Below are 18,057 nucleotides of genomic sequence, written 5' to 3' on the forward strand. Positions count from 1 at the left end.
TAATAGGAGAATCAGGATCAAACCCTAAATCTGATGCTTCTTCCAAAACAAAATAGTTGCCTCTCTCACTTTACAAGTTAGATGTCCCCAAAAGTTGTGTAAAATTAGTTTAGGGAAATCTGATTATATTTAAAACTGCTTTTAGAACTAGATATTTAAAGAGAAATTTCTTTGAGTAAAAAGTCATTTCAATAGTAAACAGTTATTGATCACCTATTATCTAAGTAAGCACAGGAGTGAAGAAATCATAAAATTTGGATCCTGCTTTCAAGGAATTTTAGGTCTAGCCGGGAAGATTGAACAATCTTTTAACAAACGTTGTCTCGATGCTAACATATCTTGTACCATTGTAGGTGGCAAAAGTTGAGTTTAAGGAAGAGATAGTACTAGAATTGACGAAGAAAGAGGATGTGGGATGGTATGTGAGTATGGCGGACAATTTGTTAAGGAGATGGGGTGGATAAAAGGAAATATTACAAAGGATTAGTTGCCAAGAATGGTGACTAACTGTGGGAGAAACGAGGAAGAGCTAATTAAGGGTGAAAACAACATTTCAAAGCTGGGTGACTGAGTAATTAGTATCACTGCCAAAAACAGGAAATTTGAGGGTGAACTGGTTTGGGGAAAAGCTGACACTTGTCTTTAAATCTCCAGATTCTGACATGATGACATCTAAGCAGGGCATTCTGACCACAGCCTGGGGCAGAGATGAGATCAGAGATGAAATGAGGCTGACAACTGCACACATTACTAAGTGTTTTAAAAGCTTAGAAGTTAAATGACTTGCTCTTTAGGCTCTGTCACAGTAGCCCTGAGTTAACATGGTCCTTAATATCATATATCCAATGATATTCAGATGAATATGTACAGTAGGCCATTGGAAATGCAGGGCTAAAATTTAGTACAGGAGGCTGAATATTTACTTTTGGGTGTATTCTATGTGGAAATGACTGCAGCCATGACAGTGGAGGAAATCTCCAATGGAGGGAAGGCTAAGGGATGCAGTCTAGGATGAAACCATCCTTTGGGATTGAAAGGAATAAGTGGGTCCAGAGAAAAGAGAGGTCCACCTGCTAGAAAGGGCACCACAATAGTGCAGGTTATGGCAGCCAAGGAGAAGGATATTTCCCAGAAGGAAGGGGTAAGCTACAGTGTGGAATGCTGTAGACATAACAAGGAAATGGAAATGTAGAAAGGACCACTGGATTTGGAGACTGAAAGGAAGGTCATTCATAACTTTGCAGGGGGCAGTGCTAGGAGTAGTGGGGATGGAAGCCTTATTGTAAGAGGCTGGGTGGGGCAAGTTCAAAGTAATAAAGAAGATGGTAGTTTGGGGAGTAGTAGCAACAAGTAAACCTTTAGGTTGAGCAAAACCTAGGAATGTTAGAGGGAAGGGAGGGGTGAAGATTTTGGAAAACAGACTTGATGAAGCAAGTTCCTCCACTAAGGAAGGAAAAAATGGGATTAATCACAGTTGTTTTCAAAGAAGGAGGAAGAAAAGAGATAGGTAAAGATGGACATTTTGGGAAGTTATAGGTGTGGCCACAGATATGTGTTGAGGTGGAACGGAAATAACCTAAAGTGGTAAAATAACATAACGAGGGAAATTAACTTGAATTTTCCCTGGAAAATGAGTCATGAGGTTCCTGAGACTAAGTAGATTAAGGGCGGGGCTTGAAGAGGGTAGGAAAAGTCAAGGCCTGCATTGTCCAATACAGTAGCAATGAGTGACATAAGGCTACTGGGTGTGTGAAACGGGGCTAGTCCCAAATGAGATGTCCTGTAGTGTCAACTACATACTGGATCTTAGACTTAGTACAAAAAAGGATGTAAAATATCTCATTAATGCTTTTTGTATTGATATGTTGAAAGGCTAATACTTTTGATCTATTAATACAATATATAATCAAAACGAATTTTACCTGTTTCTTCTTACTTTTTAATGTGGCTATTAGAAAATTTATATTTATGGCTTATATTATATTTCTATTAAACAGTGCTGGTCTAGAAAAATACAATAAGGCTGCAAAAAGGAATGAATAAATGGACTGCCAAAAAGTGAAGAGGGCTTGGTTAAAGCCAAGGGTTTCTTCGGGATCCATTCAATAGAATTAGATGATGAATGTTCTGATCAATGGGTGGTGGGGCTGGTCCAGGGCTGTGAAGAGGCACAAGGAGCATGATCAGAAGACTCTAAGGTCCAAGAGGACAGAATTGAAATGAACAACCCTGGGGTTCAGGCTGGGAATGATGGACAGTCTAGATGGCTGGTGACTGATAGGCTGGGAGAGTGGCAATGGCCATGTGTGGTCAGAGTGCCAGGAAATGGCCTGAAGTTCTGATGATTCAGCGGGAAGGGTAGGAGGTGATGGGATCAGAGAATTTCTGCATTCCAGATCTGCTGTGTAAATGCCAATTTTTCACATTTTAATTTTTCTTAGAGTGGTACCAACTTGCGTAGGAAGCTTTATAGTACCCAGTCCAGAAAAGTAGGTATTTGAATAAAGTTTCCTTAGAACCCAAGTAAGAAAAATATAAGTGACTCTGTTACTGGAACTAATTACCCCCAGTGCTCTTCTGGTGTAACAAAATATGATCAGCTTTTCTCTTTTAATATCCTCCTAATGCAGAAAAGCCAGGAGAGAGTTTCAACATCCGAGTATATATTAACTAAGAATACTTACTAGGATAGGCATATTACTATATTGCTTTGCCAGTTGTAAAAAATTAAAGCTACTTTGCTAAAAACTGAGGAGAAACACATTGGCTTTGAAATGAGATATCAGTGTGTCCTATCAATTTGATAAAGGAACTGGGCTTGGTGATCATCACAGTCCTCAAACCACAGCTATGAGCACACACACTGCAGCCTGTCTAGGACTGTCTTAGAATAAATTTGGCCAAAAGTTAAGTGGCAGATTTGAAGAATTCTAACATCAAACCAGTGCTCCCCTTATTTCTAGAATCCGATCAATAACAAAAGAAGAATAAGAGAAGTGATCCAAGGTTTGAATTAATAGCTAAGTGGAAATTAAATCCTATGTCAAATTTCTAGAAAGAAAGTCCTTTGCTGTAGTCCAAATTTTTGTTTTGGTAAAAATATTTTAAATGCATTCAAATGGCCCAACAGTGGCTACAGTATTCAGAAAGTTCATTAAAAATGTATGAACTGAAAAGACAAGTAGTGCAGCTATTTATGTTTTATTTATAAGGTAAAATGTGATATAAGTGGATAATATAAAATGGCAATAAATTGTGCATAATTACCTGCATTATGGTACCATATTCTTAACTGTGTAATTTTATTCCATCTTGGTCCAGAAAATATTTCAGGCAGCACTATGCCACTTGCTATGTGACAAGTTAATGCTACTTTTTAAAAGGCCAAGTAAGGCCAGGCCCAGTGGCTCACACCTGTAACCCCAGCACTCTGGGAGGCTGAGGCGGGCGGATCACCTGAGGTCAAGAGTTTGAGACCAGCTTGGTCAACATGGTGAAACCCTGTCTCTACTAAAAATACAAAAAAAAAAAAAAAATCAGTTGGGCATAGTGGCACACGTCTGTGATCCCAGCTACTTGGGAGACTGAGGCAGAAGAATCACTTGAACCCGGGAGGTAGAGGTTGCAGTGAGCCAAGATCGAGCCACTGCACTCCATCCTGGGCAACGGAGCAACACTCCATCTCTAAATAAATAGATAAGTAAATGCCAAGTGAGAAAATGTGGCAAGTTCCTGTTCATTGATAATATCTGCATTTCAACAAAAGGACTGTTGAAAAATGATATGCTGTTGAAATTTATTTACTTTTTAGCAAGCTTCCAATGATTTAACTACAGTAATTGACTACTTTGTGGACAGAGTAAGAAGGCTAGACAAACCTCAGTTGTTTCCAACCCAGTGTCCAAAGAGGTGATTAAGAGCCAGTTTTTTTCTGACTGATCTTCATGAAGGAAACAAAATATCACCACAAAATGTTAACAAGAAAAAATAGAAGTAATTTTTCCTACTTTAATCTTCCCTCATTTGACATTAAACTGGAGAAAGAAAACAGAAGTAGATGTAATAAAATACTTTAAACATAGAGACCTTCAAAGATGACATCTTCTAGTCATGAGTTTCATTTACCAAGATAGTATCCCACCATCAGTTGAAGGTTCACATGGTAATCTAGGAGCCCTGAGCCCAGAGGGAAAACTGCTGGCAGGGACTTCTGCTGATATGACACCTTTGATTTCATTTTCCAGCCCTTCCCTCACACCTCCTAACTACAACCTATATGACTGTCAAGAGAAAAATGCCAACACTATTTCTAGACTCTTAAATAATTCTGTGGATATTTTGAAGGGAAAGACACATTAAGCCTGGTGCTTTCTATAGATAGTAAAAGAGCATAGCATTTAATCCACCACTTTAAATGAGCTTTGGTGGAACAAAGGAAAATGAAGGATTTGAGTGTCAAAGCCACAGCCAACAGCAATCTCTGCTGCTTTTCTTCCATGAGAGACAAAAGGAATTACACTATTCCCGAATGACTCCTCCTCGGGCTGGAATGAAGGCAAAAACTACTTTATCCTTATGGAGGGCTTAACATTTTCCTTGGTTAGAAATGAATGATTCCTGTTTGCTAGGTCTAACCACTAGGACTAGAACATTCCCATTCTTTCCAAGCTGTCAAGCTAACATAATGATGTGTAAGCCCTTGGTCGCCATGGTGGGGTGGGCCTGCCCAGGAAGTGAAACAACAGGTCCTGTGAATTTCAGATAGTTGGGCAACCCCCTCCTCCTCCTAGCTCTCTTGCAAAGCCAAGGCTCACTTGGAGGGATCTTCACAGGATAACCGGGATCAAAGGAAGAGATGGTCACAGGGAAGAAAAGACAGGCTTTGGGAATGTGATAGTTGAGGCATGAAGAAAGAATTTTGAGATACTCAAGAGTGATTGTCTTCATGTACTATTTCTTTAAGTTTTTTGACCTCATCAAAATACAAACTCTTCATTTGGTCTGTTGGTCATCAACCATAATTAGCCACAAAATCTTAAGATTGTGTCACCCCTTCTTAAAACCCATCATTGTAGTGGAATAGAAAAGAACCATGAGGTAGACAGCTGTTGGTTCCTTTTTAAAAAAATGAATACATTTAAAATTTGGGCCAAGATGATAACAGCAAAAATATTTCTTGAATGAAAAAGACAAAAGGACTGATTTTTCATTGTACCTCTGTTCCATTCAGTAAAATATTATGTTCTTCTTGATGCCAATTATCACCAAATTTGAAATTTGCCGATCTGCAGTTTGGTGAACTATTTCTGAAGAAAGGAGATAAAATATGACCACATTTAAAGCATTTTCTTTGTAAAATGGGTAGAACTGCAATAGTCTCTAAAAATTAAAACTTGTAGTTGTGCTTTTCATTTGTTCAACATTAACACCGGCTTTGTCAAAGAGCTCAAGAGTAATGCTGAAATTATGTTTTTTCCTTTGGCAACATATAAAATAAGGAAGAATTTAGAATTTTATTTCATGAAATAATAAGATAACTTTGCTAAGCTTGAACTTAAAGATATAGCTCAAACATACTTTGGAAAAATAGAACACTATACTTTTAAGTTTTAAAACTAACAATTTTCTTATTTGAAATATATGCTGTAAGTTTGGAACATAATTTTAATTATCAAGATTTAAAGTAGTTAGCATTATTAACTGTCACCTAGGCAGAAGATGGCTTTTAAAGAATCATTAATGTCAAATTCCTAGCTTTCAAATTATGAGCTTAATTATAAGGCAGCCATATTTCTTTGAATGGCTGTATTTTCTTTCCTTTCTTTTTTTTTGAGATGGCGTCTTGCTCTGTTGCCCAGGCTGGAGTGCAATGGCGTGATCTCAGCTCACTGCAACCTCTGCCCCCTGGGTTCAAGCAATTCTCCTGCCTCAGCCTCCCGATTAGTTAGGACTACAGGCGTGTGCCACCACGCCTGACTAGTTTTTGTATTTTTAGTAGAGATGAAGTTTCACCATGTTGCCCAGGCTGGTCTCGAACTCCTGACCTCAGGTGGTCCACCTACCTCAGCCTCCCAAAGTGCTGGGATTACAGGCGTGAGCCAACTGTGCCTGGCCTGTAATTTCGTAAGAACTAGAAAGGTGACAGTATATCAACAATACATGGGTACAAACATGCCCACAACTTAGGAGGATGGGAAATTTGCCTGTGACAAACATTTAATTATTTTCAAAAAGAAAAGTGCTATTCTGAAAGCTAACCACTCAAGGCCCAACTCATAATAGATCTGGTTTTCTTGGATTCAGTGGATTTTAGAATTTAATTCTATTATAAGGTAATTTAAAATATATCAATTACTTCACATTCTGTTCCAGAACATATTAACTGGTCTAAAGATGAGAAATAATTGTGTGCAGATTATCATTTCAAATATAAGGGAGGGAGAGAAGGAGGGAAAGAGAGACTTTTAAAAAATGATGAAGAAGGAAGGGCCTGGTAACTATAACGGATGGTGTCATCCACAATCCCTATTGATATATAGTAATCATAATACTTTTGTCATAGAATATTAGGATTATCGTTTTTTAATGAAACAAGTATTCACAGAAATCTGAGAAAAATAATAGATTTGAAGATGTAAATTTAGATCAGCATTTTTGTCAACCTTTCTAACCCACAATGAATCTTTAAAAAAAATGTTGGACACTGCAGAGAGTCCATCTGTAGGGTCTAAAACCGCAACATGTAATTAAAAATGATTCAAACCTTTTGATGTTTATCTAGTCTTTTTCTCAATTTCCAGGAAGAAAAAGCTCGTATAGTAAAGAAACATGTATCTGAAGTTCCACAATTCTTTCAGTTTCATGTCCACTTCTTCCGTTAAATTATTTTAAATACTTTTTGTAATATATTCAATCTTATTTTATCAACACTGTTTTTGTTGCCTACCTAGCCCTTTAGTTTCATTTTTATGCAATATCTAGATAATATTCAGCAAATTTTAACAACGATTAACTCTGGGTGGTAGGATTTTGGGTAATTAGTGGCTTTTATTTGAACTTTGTACAAATGAAAATGTTCATAATGTGCCTTCCTCATTTTTAGAAAAAAATGAAGCCATGATTCCCCTCCCAAAGTTCGAAATATTTCCTCAAAAAAGTTTTTCTTGAAAATGTTAATACATTTTGAAAAAGAACTTTATTTTTCAATGGAGTGATTGATTGTTTACATTTGGTATATTATCTGCATAATAAGAATTTTCTTTCACTAAGGGGGAAAAAAAATCCCCATCTCCCCAGCTAAGGCAGTTTTCCCACTGGATCCCATTAGAATCTTTAGAGCCAGGGAGTTTGCAAATGTTAATATTTACCTTGTAATATTTGTACAATATTTTAATAATAATGGGTCTAAATAAAATGCTGGTTTTCATAAAAGGTGATATTAGTCTGCCTTTATGTATATGTGTAAAATGTCTTTCCCAAATACTATTCCCAAAGGCATGCTTTTTTTCAATTACCGTGGCTAAAACAGATTATTTCCTCTGTGTATTCTGGAATGCTTAGCTCTTTAATGTTTCAGACTAGCTCCTTTCAGAACAGACTATCCTGAAGTGTTTCCACGAACACTGTAGACCAGCATAAAAGTTTCAAAATATTTTGTAAAAAAATGATTGCCTTTAGGTTATGCTCTCCGGAAAGTGTTTCATCTTCCATCAATAACTTACATTCTGGCAATCTGTAACTACAAAATGCTGCCACACAGAGTAAAGTGGGAGGTGACCTCTAGCCCCAGGCACACATGTATCAATCCACCATACTACTAAGCATCCTGCCAGGTGAATTTGTTGAGTACAGTGAGATCTGGGGAGAAAAAATGATCTTTAGAGAACAAACAGAATCATGTGGATGCATGGTTCTGAACACACTTTGTTCCCCTAGTACAACACCATTTGGATTTGGGTAGTATAGTCAAAGTGTTAAAAGTATAGGCTTCATGATCATAATGTCCTGTGTTCAGAACCCAGTTACGTCCTGGGGCAAACTGCTGCCCCTCTCATTCTTAAATCCCTTAGTTACCTCCTTTATAACATGAGAGTAACAAAAAAAGTCTCACGGAGGCTTAATTAAAGCAGGTATGTAACAAGAGCTTAGGACAGCACCTGGCACATAGCTAATATTTACAGAGAATTTAGAATGATGAATTGATGATGGTGGTGATGACAGTGACAACCATGGTATAAATTGGTCAAGATCATGGCCTTGCTGCTAAATTTTGCGTTATTTGTAAAGGTTAGAATGTCTGTGAAAATATCTCAGATGAGGTAGATGAGAGTTCACCTTCTCCAACTTAGCGTTAGTAAGATAGGCAGTGAGTGCTGAGATGGGAGGAGTTATGGATTTGAAGCCAAGAGAATCACCTTTTACTACACAATCTGCTACCAAAAAACCTTGAGCAAGTCAGTTAACTTCTGAGCCTCATAATGTCCAAAAGTAAACTGAAAAGCTCAAATGAGAAGACGTGTGGCAAAATGAAGACTTGTAAATGTGAAGGGGTATTAAGCCCACACAATTACCATTACATAGATAATTTAAACCTTTAGAAAAATCACTGAGGAAAAAGCCATCAACCTCAGAGGCAGAAGGTGGAGCAGTGGGAAGTGAGGGTCTCTGGAGACAGCCCAGGCTTGCAGCCAGCCTCTGGCATTACTATCTGTGTGCCCTTACCAAAGCCTCAGTCATCCCCTCCAAAATGAGGACAATAATAAAACTTACACTGCACAGGTTTTGTGGGGACTAAATGTAGTAATTCAAACAAACCACTCAGTAAAGAGTCCTGTAAATAGTAGGATGGTACTGATCTGTAAGATTATTATCTATACAGGTGTTTTGCTAGGTTGTCATTTAATTCTCATTTTGTTTTCACTGAGTAGAATGTGCTTTGATTTATTAACCAATATTTGGTGGTAGTATAACTTTTGAAAATTGGAAGCAGAATTGGTGTGATGTAGTATATATAAGGAGGACTTTAGCCTCCCTTTCTTTAAACATTCTTGTCTGTAGCTGAAATTATATATGTTGATAAGGTTCCTTTTGCATATGCACTACAGTGTTTATGGCACACTATAATTAGTTTCAGTGGAGTCTTCATGAAATATCTATCTGCTGCAATTTCTCCATGTAGTATTTAATAACACGAAGAAAACCTAAAGCTCACATTATTTCCTTTCCAAGCAAAACTTGTCCCTCCTAATCCTTCTGGAGGACATCATCAACAATGTTGCACTGACCTTTTCCCACTGCATTCACAGCTGCTTCTAGATCACACCCATTCTTTTAAAAAAATTGGTATCCTGGACCTCTGCCGGTCTATGGGTTTGGCTCACTAAGAATTACTACACACCAGGCCGGGCATGGTGACTCAAGCCTGTAATCCCAACACTTTGGGAGGCTGAGGCAGGAGGATTGCTTGAGGCCAGGAGTTTGATACCAGCCTGGGCAACATAGCGAGACAACGTCTCTACAAAATAATAATAATATTGCAGTGACTTCAACCCTGGTTACATATTAAACTCACCTAGGGAGCTTTTTAAAAAATACTGATGCCCAGCTCAATTGAATCAGAATCTCAAAAGGTAGGGCCCAGGCATCCTTCGTGGTTTTTAAAGCTTCCCAGGTGATTCTAATGGGCAGACAGGGTTAAGAACAACTGTTTTTGATAATAAGGGAACTAAAGGGAAGAGGATACACTAAAAACGCTAAACAACAACAACAACAACAAAACCTCAATGTAGATTCTGTTAAGGTTAAAAGTTCTTACAGTGAGGAGAAAAAAAGGAATAATTCACTCCTTACAATTTCTCTTTTGTGCTCATAAGTCCTCCCACCCAGTTACTTATTAGCCAATTTTCAAGATAATGGATTTGTTCCATCTAACAAAAGGAAATCAATGGTACTAAAGACAACCAAAGGTCGCTGAGTATAAAAGATTCTCAATGATCTTCAATTAATCTTCACAAGTAGCTCTACATCAGAAATGAAAAATTATTGTCTTCAATGGCGAAACTACGACATTTTGTGTTAATTTCTAATGATAAAAGTCCATGTGTTGTTTTAAAACCTCAGAGACGCAAACTGAGGCAACCGAGTCAAACCGCATAAGATTGTGATGAAATAGATTAAGATATTTAATTCACCAGATTTTGTTAATACCTTATACAAACAGAACAGAAAACCTGCCATCTTTGGATATCTACTTTTGTTAAAAATACTAGAAACTCACAATCATGGTCTAAAAACCAGTGTTTACGTCCAACTAAATTTGATATTATATCAAGCCATAGTTGTTTGTCAGGTGTGTATATCAAATAAACTGGATGGGTCTAAACACAGAACAAGAATACAATGTTACAAAATATTTTCACAGCTGCCTTCTATATTGAACATATGTTCTTCCACATAATTGTCATCATTCTTCAAAACATTGTGCCTCAATTGGCATACATTTCTTATTTACTGGCTTTTAAATTTATCAGCTCCATCGATTTACTTTTGACAACTGTATTTCCAACACTCACATAATTTGAAGTAGACGATTGTATTTTATGTCAGTGCCATCCAATCCAACAAACAAGAGGCAAGGTAAGCAGGCTTTTAATTCTGAGATTTATGTTTACTTTTTCTTAAAATATATACCGAAGCAAAACCCCACAGAGGCATTAAAGATGAAAGGACATCCTATCCTTCCTGTGATACAGAATTACAAGGGGAAGATGCCAGGTTTTTACAAAATCAGCTGCTGCTCCAGAGTATTCTTGGTCTCCTGAGGGATGCTGCAAAACTCTGCAGGTTAAATTAAACGCGCCTCTTCAGAACCATCTTTGTTAAATATGAAAAGACACTACCTCCGACAAACACCCAGGTTACTACACACAATTCATTCTTGCAAATTATCTTTCTCCTCATACTCTGTAACTGAGCAAGGTGAATTTTAATGTAACAAAGGAGAGAAGGATGTGTGAAGTGTGAGGCTGAATAAAAATGGCTGAAAAGCAATCCAAGCGAGGCTGGAGGGTAGCCACACCCAGTGCTAATATGGACTATTCCAAAATAAATCTGTTATACCAAGGGCCACCGGCACTGTTCGTTCTTTCCCTCCATTTATTTCACAGATACCTATTATTAATAAATAGTAGTCACAGGTTACTCCAATGACAGAAAAAAACCCCAAATATTTCAAAGTGAACCATCCTAATATGTGGCTACGCCATCATATTTTCAGGATTTCGAGAGCTAGTCTGCATCTCCACTCTCCTTTGTGTGATCACAAATAACAACCCTGAAATGGGTGTGTCCCTCTTAAAAGGATGCACTCCAGCCCTCTCAGTTAATGGTTCTGCCAGGAGATTTCCACCTTTGGGCAGAAATAAATGCACTGGGATGCATGGAACAATAAGAAAGCACTTTAACTCCGGGGATGAGAAAACATTAAACAAGTACTGAATGATGCACAGATCCCAAAAGAACTCCCGGAGGAGGCGACTGATACATTATTTAAAATACCAGCATTACAACAAGAAAACAAAGGGGTGGGGGTGGGGTTAAAAAAAAAAAAGAAACAACAACCAAGCACCATCCATTTTGATTCTTGAAATAACAGGTTTACTACCCCCCAACAGAAAGCTCTGGGGTATAAAGCATGCACAGGTCCCACAGGTGAAATGATGCACAATGGACGAGTCCGGGTCCCGGGTTTCCCGTGCGCCTCAGGCATGCACTACTGAAATAAAGAGAATACCCTGACTTTTCCAGTTGCTCCACACACAGTCCATCTTGGTGGAATCGGCAGTGGCCTGCATCGTGCGGGCTTTGGGGGCTCGCCGTGGCTGTCCTCGGGGGCGCCGAGCGTGCACTCAAGCGTTGGTGCCCGGCTGCTGCGGCTGGGCTCGCAGTGGCCGCGCGGCTGCGGAGAGACTGAGGCTGCACCAGGCGGCGCGCGGCGAGGGGCGGGAGCGTCGCTGGCGCCGCAGTCTGCGCGGCCGGCAGCGAATCAGCGCGGCGCGGCCCCGGAGCCGCCTGCGCGCATGGGGATGCGGGCGCCGCTCCACGCGACAGCGTTGGCTGGGCTGCCCAAGGGTGCTACCCTGGAGACGGGTAAAGCGGTTCTGGCTGGGAAGGCGCTGACGCGGACAGTGGGTGGGAGGTTTGGGAGGAGGGGAAAAAGGGCTGACGGTGGGGGTGAGAGGAGGAGGACTTGGGCTGTTCCTGGGAATTCTTGACTCCAAGAATATGCGAGGTGCATATTCTAGAAATTTCTGAGAAACCCAAGAAACCTGCTGGACAAGACCAAGTCAACGGCATCATAAATGTCAGGCTTGCAGCATAATGTTCCCTAATTGTTGCCACCGTTTACCTTTCACTTCTCCCTCTAACTCTTAAAATTCTGGACTCGATGAATTTTAATTGCCTAGAACCTTCTGAAGAATTGCCAGATTCTCTCCTTTTGGAATATTCCACAGATATCCAAAACCTTTGTTGGCAAGCAACAATCATTGGAGAGAAAGCCTACTGCTCTGTCCCAGAGGGCTTGTGTATTTCTTGGCTTACCCCTCTCTGTTTGTGGGTCGAAGGAATCCATGTGAGAATGCGGTGCCTGTAGACCCCAGACCAAAGCCCTTGGACTCTGGTACGTAGAGTCATTGGTCAATGCAGTGACAATCCAAGGGTGTCATTTGTGGGGACGTTCAAACAGAACTCAGGGAAGCAAAGGGCATTCTGTCTCAACAGTGTCATCTTTGGGATTGACCACTGGGGGGCAGTGGAGGTGGGTGGTGTGTATTTGGGAGATAAGACTTGGTTTCGAAGCCCAGGTAGTCAAGGATGTCAGGAGTCCACAGTTAAAATGCAAATGTCTAAGGAAGGAACAGAACAATGCGTGGTGACCTGCTTTTTAAATCTTACCATAAACTACTTTATCAGAACATACATCAAGACCCTGAGAGAATGGATGGGATAAATGTATTTTGATGAAGAAAAGGTAGAAATAGGAAAGAGAAAGGACTGGAATGTGGGCATTGTCTGGAAAAGAAGGTACTGTTGGAAGGGGTCCCTAGAGGAGACAAGACACTGCATGAGGACAGAGAATGCCCTGGAGACCACTGGAGCATACAGAAGGAAGAGTTCAGAGGGAGCAGGAACAAACTTTCCACTTCATCTTGTGGCACGGCTTTATCCATTACAGGGTCTTTTTCATAGAGAAGTGGAGCCTTCCTGATTCCTCAACAGTTCCCAGAGGTGTTCTTTCCCAGATCAAAATCTACATTTGCATACCCCACACCAGCAAGGGCCTAAGGACAGTAATCTCAAGGTTATGCTTGTAGACACGATTTATCATCTTTCATTTTAATGAAGCATATACACTTTAAAATACGATCTTTGGGATCATGTGTATTCTTTTCAGAATACAAGCTTGTGGAGAAACCACCTGGGCCTCTCTGCGTATTTTTGTAACGTATCTGAAATTATTCTTGATAAAGCTTAATGGGGTATCAGAGCTCCCACAGAGTTGATGGGAAGGAACAACAATGACCACATTATTACAAAGCACTTTTCACAATGACCTACTCTAAGGATATTCATGATTTTTTTTTTCTATTTGTATTCCCTACCTTTCCTCCCTCCTCCCAATTTTTTTCATTGCCACGTCATTTTTGGGAATTCTGTCAGTTAAATACTGAAAAGACTGGTATATGATGATAGCCTGATCAGCACCGACTTCTCACTGCATGATATGGGGACAAGACTGAGAAGAAAAGAGAGGGTAGGGCAGGGGTTGGCTGGTGGGCTTTTGCTGCCCTGGCTGCTTTTCAGTTGGAGGGAGATCTTTAGAGCTGTGGCCACTAGGAGGCACTGCCAGTCCAATGATAGCCCCAGTTATCATCCCTAAGTCCAGAAGGTGCCAGCAGGTACCTTTACTGATGAGTATTGTGTCCACCACATTACGGGAAACAGTGTGTACTGCCAATCTGACAGTCTGTATAGTGTGTATGGTGAATACACAATGTTCCCAATAAGGAACAGGGAGAAGCAAGCTCTCTTTAAAGTGGAGGATACATTAGGTCAGAGTTTCTGGGCCAGGCGTTTTCATTGACCATAAAGTTGACCTTGGGGCCAGGCGCGGTGGTTCACTCCTGTAATCCTAGCATTTTGGAAGGCAGAGGTGAGTGGATCGCTTGAGCCCAGAAGCTCAAGACCAGCCTGGGGAACATGGTGAAACCCCATCTCTAAAAAAAATACAAAAAAAAAAAAATTTTTCTGGGCATGGTGGCATGCACCTGTACTCCTAGCTTGGGAGGCTGAAGTGGGAGGATCACTTGAACCCAGGGAGATCGAGGCTGCAGTGAGTTGTGATCGCATCACTGCACTCCAGCCTGGGTGACACAGTGAGACCCCATCTAAAAGCTGGCCTTGGAATGTCAGTTTAGCTGAAAGACCACATTATTTTCATTCATGCTAAGTGTGGAGAGAGATGTTGGATGGCACACAAAAATCCACTCTAACAGTTTGATAGTTGAAGGTTGAGGAAGTAAGATGGCTATTTCACAGACAGATTCACACTAGTGAAGTAAGAATTGGCGGGCTTTAGCTTAATGTATAGGTGGTAAGAGAAACATAAATGAACTTATTCATGGAAAACTAGGAATCACCTGTATTGTAAAAGTTAGCTACATGGCCTTCAGCAAGTCATTTATCATCTCTGGACATCTCATAATTCTAATACAAATAAATGGAAGCTTTAGGTGTTTGTCATTATGAAATAATAAGAATTTATTTCCCATAAACATCGTAAATGGGTGCTTTCTTTGCACAACTGCTCACACAGTATTAATTGGAAGCTCTTGCCAAGATCAAAACGATAAAATGGGTAGAGAAGATATGTAAATTTTCCTTAAGTGGTGAAAGAAAACAGAAAGCAAAATAAAGCTTGCTAAAAGTAGGCAGGAACTGCCACTATCTTTAAACCAGTAGAGAACAGACGGGCTTTATCTGCAGCCAGCTTAGAACTTGGTTAAGGTGCTTGCCAGGAGAGGAAGTGATTTCTTTACTTTTCAGGATGAAATCATGCATTAGGCAGTCTGTTCTCAGGAAAAGCAAAATAGTCAAGTTTTGTAATCTCATCCCAGGTCAAGATTAATATTGAAGGCTAGCATTCCCAGAGTGGCTTTATTGTGTCTTTCTCTTCTGGCACCAGAATTTTACTGATGGGAATCAGTGGCATCTGCATTGATACATTTATTCAACAAATATTTATTGAGTACCTGCTGTGTGCTGGACACTGTTCTAGGCATAAAGCAGAGTTCCTACTTTATATGCTGGTGTGTATGTGTGGGCAAATAATAACCAAAAAGGTAAATATATAATATTCATTTGTGGACAAGTGTATGGGAAAAATAAAGCACATAAAAGAAGACAGAGTGGAGGTGAGGTGAAAATTTGCTATTTTATAAGGAGGGTCAGCAAAGGCCCGGAGCAGACACCTAAAGGAGCAGGAGAATGCCATTAAGATATATGGGAGAAGAACATTCACAGATGCACTGCGTTTTCATGACAGAATGTAATAACTGGTACACTATATAAGCATCTTCATTTTTTTCTTGTTCTGAGAAATATAGCAATTGGAATAAAAGGCACAGAACCAAAAATATACTTCATTATGATCAAAGAACACTGAGAACTCTATGCCATATGGAATAAGGAAATTTTAAAAGGCAGCCAGTTTGGTACATATCCCACTGTAGCAGAATAATGCATGAATATGGAGTTTCAAACAATAGATTAGCACATGTTATTTGCCAGGTGCTTCTTCATGTGGTATACATTTAGTTGTTACAAGATCCCTATGAGTTAGTGTTTACCCTCATTTCTTGATTCATTTATTCATTTGATCTACAAATATTTATAGAGCCCATACTAAGGACCTGTCTCCATAAATACAAAGGGAGCTGCCCACTGGGAACTTGAGTCCAGAGGGGGAAAATTTTACACATAAATAGATAAATGTAATAACTAACAGACCTATGAGCAGGAAAGAGTGGGTACACAAACAGAGCGTGGCTAGGGAGAAGAACAGGTTTCAGGAAAGGCTTTAGAGGGTAGGTAAAGTTGAGCTGAGTTATGAACAAGAAATAGCATCACCAGTTTGAGTCATGGGGATTTCCTGGCAGACAGAAATGGAATTAATGGGAAACTTAATTACAGAAATGTGCAGAGGCTAGATCATGCCAGTCCTGAGTAGTAATACTGGCAGTAAATGAGGGAGACACTGAAGGGTTTTGAGAAGTGGACTAACATGGGAACTTGAATAATTTATCCAAATTTGCAGTTTTCCAGAATTGATAAATTCTAGGGTTATGACAGTAAATCAGCCTTTAGCAAGACAAATAATAAATCAATACCCCGACCCACATTATAGTGAACATGTAAGGCATCAAAGACAAGGAGAAAATCTTAAAAGCAAGCATAAATCAAAGGCAGATTACCTCAGAGAAACTGTTAGACCAACAGCAGTCTTTAATAGAACCAGAATCTAATAGTTAGAGAAAATAACGTCTTCAAAGTAGCAAAGGAATGTAATCATCATCTTGAATTCTATACCCAGCAAGACTAATAGACCTTTTCAAATACGTAATCAATGAGAAAATTTACTAATTGCAGACCCTGAAGAAAAATCTACCAAAGGTGACACTTTAGGAAGAAAAAAATTGAACCTTAGAAATGAGTTGTATGAAAAAAATGCTGGACATAAAAATTATTAATGGCCAGCTTAAGGATTTATAAAAGAAAGGTAAAACTAAAACAGGATACAAAAACAGAACATAAGGTGGAAGGGAGTGGGAAGAGTAAAAGCATTCTACAGTCTTTTCATTGTTTAGGAGGAAAATAGAAATACCAGCTGTAGACTTTGGCAACTCATATTTGTGTATTCAGTATTTGTCACCTGAAAAGAAAATAATTAGAATATATAACTTCTAAATAAATAAATTGCATAAACTAGAGAATTAAACAATAGAAATTAGGAAAGGGGAAAATAAGAAGAAAATACAAAGAACTGGTAAATGGAAAGCACAAAATGAAGTGTCATAAGTCCTCACTTAACATCGTTGATAGGTTCTTGGAAACTGCAACTTTAAGGAAAAAGACATATAAGAGAATGAATATTTTTTTTCTCATCAGTGTGAATAATGAATCTACCTTGCATGAAATGACATTATTGAAGAACCTGCTATACATCTTTTCACTTACAGTTATAGTTTCCAAGAACCTATGACATTGAGGACTTACATTATTGGAAATACATCTAAATATATCTAACTTGTACCAGCTGGAAAGATGGAAACTATCAGATTGCATGAAAAAAATCTAGCCAGAGGATGCCTACAAAAGAAAATCTGAATACATAGTTGAAATAGGAAAGTTTAAAGTAGAAATGGAAAATGCTATACCAACTGATGTGGTTTGGATATTTTTCCCCTCCAAATCTCATGTTGAAATGTGATTCCCAATGTTGGAGGTGGGGCCTGGTGGGAGGTGATTGGATCATGGAGGTGGATCCCTCATGGATGGTTTAGCACCATCCCCTTGGTGATAAGTGGGTTTTCACTCAGTTCATATGAGGTGTGGTTGTTTAAAAGTCTGGGACCACCCCTCTTGCCCTCTGCTCCCTTGCTCCACTCTCGCCATGTGATGTGCCTGCTCCCACTTCACCTTCTGCCATGATTGTAAGCTTCCCGAGGCCTTCACCAGACACTGAGCAGATGTTGGTGGCATACTTGTACGGCCTGCAGATCCGTGAGCCAATTAAACCTTTTTTCTTTATAAATTACCCAGTCTCAGGTATTCCTTTATAGTAACAAAAGAACTGTCTAACACACTAGGTTAATACAGTATTATATAGTGACCTTGCTAAATTTACTTATTAATTCTGTTTGAAGATTCTTTAAAAATTTTTATGCACATACAGGCATACCTTAGAGATATTGTGGGTTCTGTTTGAGACCACTACAA

General features: G+C 39.3%; 1 protein-coding gene across 4 annotated transcripts in view; it reads right to left on the reverse strand.

Moving 5' to 3' along the window:
* The window catches only part of RTN1 (reticulon 1), a 325,414-nt gene that overhangs the window by 22,793 nt on the left and 284,564 nt on the right, over positions 1 to 18,057 (reverse strand). Inside the window, exon 1 of one of the 4 annotated variants that reach the window (XM_009249132.4) lies at positions 11,792 to 14,123. The exons of 2 other annotated variants lie outside the window; for them this stretch is intronic. In XM_009249132.4, coding sequence (XP_009247407.1) covers positions 11,792 to 11,852 — 61 coding nt within the window. In that variant the 5' untranslated portion in view covers positions 11,853 to 14,123. Of the gene's footprint in view, positions 1 to 11,791; positions 14,124 to 18,057 lie in introns of those variants that run through there. One more of the 4 variants, XM_024231607.3, reaches the window with a different exon arrangement.

This window comes from Pongo abelii, chromosome 15, assembly GCF_028885655.2.
Source record: "Pongo abelii isolate AG06213 chromosome 15, NHGRI_mPonAbe1-v2.0_pri, whole genome shotgun sequence".
Classification (NCBI taxonomy): Eukaryota; Metazoa; Chordata; class Mammalia; order Primates; family Hominidae; genus Pongo; species Pongo abelii.